Raw genomic sequence first — 4078 nt, forward strand, 5'->3', positions numbered from 1 at the left:
GGTCGATGGGGGCTGCCTGGGCCGCCCCCTGAGCAAATACAGCAGTAACTCTTCCTCGAGAGGGGATTTTAAGGCTTGTGGAGGGGTGGATCTGTCAGCAGATCTGAAGAGATCCAGCTGCAAGACTGACAGCTCCCAACGCCAGGCCCTCGACCCCGAACGCGGGTGGTCTCTGTCCTTTCAGTGTTGAACCTGACTCTGATCGACCTCCCGGGTATCACCAAAGTGCCGGTGGGGGACCAACCGCAGGACATCGAGTACCAGATCAAAGACATGATCCTGCAGTTCATCAGCAGGGAGAGCAGCTTGATCCTCGCTGTCACGCCGGCAAACATGGATCTGGCCAACTCGGACGCGCTCAAGATGGCAAAAGAAGTTGATCCTCAAGGTGAGATGGACGTGTCCTCCTGCCTGTCTCTGCCCATGCTGCTGCTCCAGCCCGGGTATGGAGTGACGAAGCCTTCAGCGGCTGGCGCGGCAGAGCAGAGTCTCGGCAATCAGATTTTGGTACCAGAGGGTCTCCTTATCCCTCCTCCTCCTCTCACAGAGGATTCTCTGTCCTCTGACAGTTGAGGAAGGGCCAGCAGTTCCACTCCTCGCTGGCGGGTCCGTGTTTGTTTCGGTTACGCGCTCGCGCACCTCCTTTTGATGCGTTCTGCGAAATGAGATTAATCGATTGCTCGTTTGTGTGGCCGCTTCAGGCTTGCGGACGATTGGAGTCATCACCAAGCTGGATCTGATGGATGAAGGCACAGATGCCAGAGACGTGCTGGAGAACAAGCTGCTTCCTTTACGAAGAGGTATAATGAACCACGCAGGCTTTGCGTCACCCCGTATCCTCCCCCCCACGACCTTCGTCTCTCGTGTGGAGAGAGTGGCATTTCAAAACGAGTCGAAGGGCAGCCCCTGTGCTCTCCGGTGTCTGCTGGGGAGCTCAGGGCCTTCGTGCTGCCCTTTGCTCCGGGAGAAGTGGCTGTGGATGGCGAAACGGAGCTGCACGGCCCTGCTCGGACGCCTTTCAGCTGGGTCTGTCCGTACCAAGAGCCAATGTGTCCTCTTGCAGGCTACATCGGCGTCGTTAACCGAAGCCAGAAGGACATCGATGGTAAGAAGGACATCAGGGCAGCGCTGGCAGCCGAGCGGAAGTTCTTCCTTTCTCACCCGGCTTACCGGCACATGGCCGATCGGATGGGCACCCCGCATTTGCAGAAAGTCCTTAACCAGGTAGGCTTGGTTCCCTTCCCGAGTGTTTTGCGGTGCTGGTGTTTATCTCTGGTGGAAAAGGGATGTTCCTGCGGCCGGTCTGGTGGAGAGGAAGGTGTCTCAGTTACCTCGATTCTTTTGCAGCAACTGACCAACCACATTCGGGAGACGCTGCCTTCGCTGCGCAGCAAACTTCAGAGTCAGCTGCTCTCCCTGGAGAAGGAGGTTGAGGAGTACAAGAACTTCCGCCCCGATGACCCCACACGAAAAACCAAAGCTTTGTTACAGTAGGTTTCTCTCGCTCAGTGCTGCGTTTCCAGTGCCTCACCTGGCAGAGGAGATTCACCTCTCCCAGCCAGAAACGTTGCTGGCTCAGAAATAAACTCGCTCTGCCCTTTGTGCGAGGCTCATTTATCTCAGCCGGTGGCTTCTTCCAAGGAAGAGCCCGGAATAGCCCCGTTGTTGGGAGCGAGCGCTGCTGGCGGATGGCCCTGCCAACTCCAACGGTGCTAAGCTGGCATCTAGGAGAGATTCTGTGTCCTCCGGCGCTTGTCTGGCAGGCTGCTGGGAAGGACAAGGAAAGCCTCTCCCAGAAATGCCTTCCGAGCATCTCTGCAGGCAAGAATTAGCGTCTCGTGCTTGCTGTGCTCTGCGTGCGTGACCTGCCTGTCCTAAAGCAAACAGTTTGGTCTCGGAATTAGAAAGGACGACTTGCGTCCGTCCTTGACCTGCCCACGTGCTCTTTAGACGACAGCAAAAGGGAGATTTTTTGCTTCTGCAACTCCAACAGAGGGAATTGGGAGAACTTTTAGGCAGCCTTGAGTAGCTGAAGCAGAGCTGGTGGGGTGGTGCTGGCTGTAGGAGGCAGTCTGGGTGTCTGTCCGTCCTTTGCACTCCGCTGGTGCCCGTTTAATCCCGTTGCTTCTCCACAGAATGGTCCAGCAGTTCGGTGTGGACTTTGAGAAACGAATCGAAGGTTCAGGAGACCAGGTGGACACGCTCGAACTCTCCGGCGGTGCCAGAATCAATCGCATTTTCCACGAGAGATTTCCTTTCGAGCTAGTGAAGGTAAAGCTGGCCTGGGGAGCGCGTGTGGAGCTGCGTAGATAGTGTCGGGCAGACTGCTCCTACAGAAAGCCGCACGTGGTTGGGATGGGCTGAACTCTCTCTTGCCGGGCTGTGATATCCACGTGGAGCTGAAGCCCAGCTCAGCCCCGGCAGTCCTACACGCCTTTCCCTTCCTGGCACCCGAAGGCATTTACAGAAGGAGGGGATGTTTTATTAGAGTCGTGTGTTTCGGTAGACGCTGTGGGCTGTCATTTCTGGGTGGTGATGCCTGACCTCTGGCTTAAGCACTGGGCTTGTAACGAGGAAGTTGCGGAGCAGGAGGATATCAAACCAGGCAAGATCTCAAGATTTGAGATAAGTAAACCGCAGAGAGCGAGCCAGCCTGGCCAGGATAGAGGGCAGCCTCTGAACCTGCTTGTAAAGACGATGAGTGCTTCAGGCCTCTTGCGATGCTGCAAAAGAAGGGCTGGAGCAGGAGCCCGCTTGCACGCCCACCTGATTGCCAGAAGTTGCTTGCTGTAAAAATCTAACTGTGGCTTTCCTCCCTATTCAGATGGAGTTTGACGAGAAGGACTTGAGGCGAGAAATAAGCTATGCAATTAAAAACATCCACGGTGTGAGGCAAGTATCGGAGCGGCGCGGTCACGGATCCTGTTCTCCTTAGAGTAGATCAGTAAGCCTGGTCCGCGGGGTGTGTGTGATCGGAGCTTTCCTGCCGAGGGAGAGGTGATACCTATCGCTGTCAGCTCATCGTCCGGTGTCGTGTGGAGACCAGCGTTTGCTGAAAATGGACGTTCCTTGCCTTTTAGAGGGAATTAAAGGGGTAACTCGGCCACCCCGTGTGTCCCTCCAGCGTAGCGAGCGGTCTCGGTAGCAGAGTCAGGCTTGCCCCGCTCCCTAAGTGCCCCGGAAAACCCAGGCGCTGAGCTGAAAAATTTCCCCTTGTGCCTTCAGTTCAGCCGCTAAAATAACCTTTATCTTTCCTCTTACCTTCCTGTAAGCGGGGGAAGAAATGACCTTGAGAGAAAGGTAGGGAACGTGAGTTAAACCTTCTCACTACAAGAGGGATCCAGGTCCTGGCTGTAGGTGCGTGTGCTGGGGAGCGGGGCGTCTCAGCCCGTCCAGCACAGATCTCTTGAGGGAATTAGGGACCCCGAAGAGGAACGGCATTCAATGCAAGTCCTCTTCTTGGCGGGCCCGCTCTCCTTCGGCCTGGTGCTGTGACGGGAAAAGAGAAACGTAGAGTTTTTTCCTCTTTGCTTTAACACTCTCTCCAGGAGTCACTTGGCCTGCTGGTGGTCACCTATTTTCCCTAAACACCACAAAAAAGGTTAATTCCCATTTCCTTGCGGTGCTGATGCACCTGGGCTCTCGCTCTCGTTCGTGGGGGGAAGTAGCACCCTAATTGGAGGTGCTGGGAGAGGTTGGAGGGTGCTACTACGAGGGGTCGTGGCAGCCCCAACGGTGGGGGGAAAAGCGGGGTTCAGCGATGCCGTGGATCCAGGACCGGGGCCGCCCCAGCTCACGGCGCTGGGGAGGGAATTGCTCTCCAGGACGCAGCCGATCGCCTCCAAACCTGATCACCCATTTTGTTTTTTTCTCCGCCATGTCTCTGCCCTCTCGCCCCGCCTGCGGATTCCTGTAGGACGGGGCTCTTCACCCCAGACTTGGCATTCGAAGCCATTGTGAAAAAGCAGGTGGTGAAGCTGAAAGAGCCTTGTCTGAAGTGTGTCGACCTCGTTATTCAGGAGTTAATCAATACAGTTAGACAGTGTACCAGTAAGGTATTGAACCGGCTGGAGGCAAT

At 55.8% G+C, this 4078-nt stretch overlaps 1 protein-coding gene across 1 annotated transcript in view; it reads left to right on the forward strand.

Moving 5' to 3' along the window:
• Nucleotides 1-184: 184 nt before the first annotated feature.
• The window catches only part of LOC104074636 (dynamin-2), a gene marked incomplete at both ends in the record, with an annotated part of 15318 nt that continues 11424 nt past the window's right edge, over nt 185-4078 (forward strand). Inside the window, 6 exons of the mRNA XM_009574820.1 lie at nt 185-388; nt 702-800; nt 1064-1224; nt 1348-1490; nt 2136-2271; nt 2825-2892. Coding sequence (XP_009573115.1) covers nt 185-388; nt 702-800; nt 1064-1224; nt 1348-1490; nt 2136-2271; nt 2825-2892 — 811 coding nt within the window. The remainder of the gene's footprint in view (nt 389-701; nt 801-1063; nt 1225-1347; nt 1491-2135; nt 2272-2824; nt 2893-4078) is intronic.

This window comes from Fulmarus glacialis, unplaced genomic scaffold (genome assembly GCF_000690835.1).
Source record: "Fulmarus glacialis isolate BGI_N327 unplaced genomic scaffold, ASM69083v1 scaffold18530, whole genome shotgun sequence".
Classification (NCBI taxonomy): Eukaryota; Metazoa; Chordata; class Aves; order Procellariiformes; family Procellariidae; genus Fulmarus; species Fulmarus glacialis.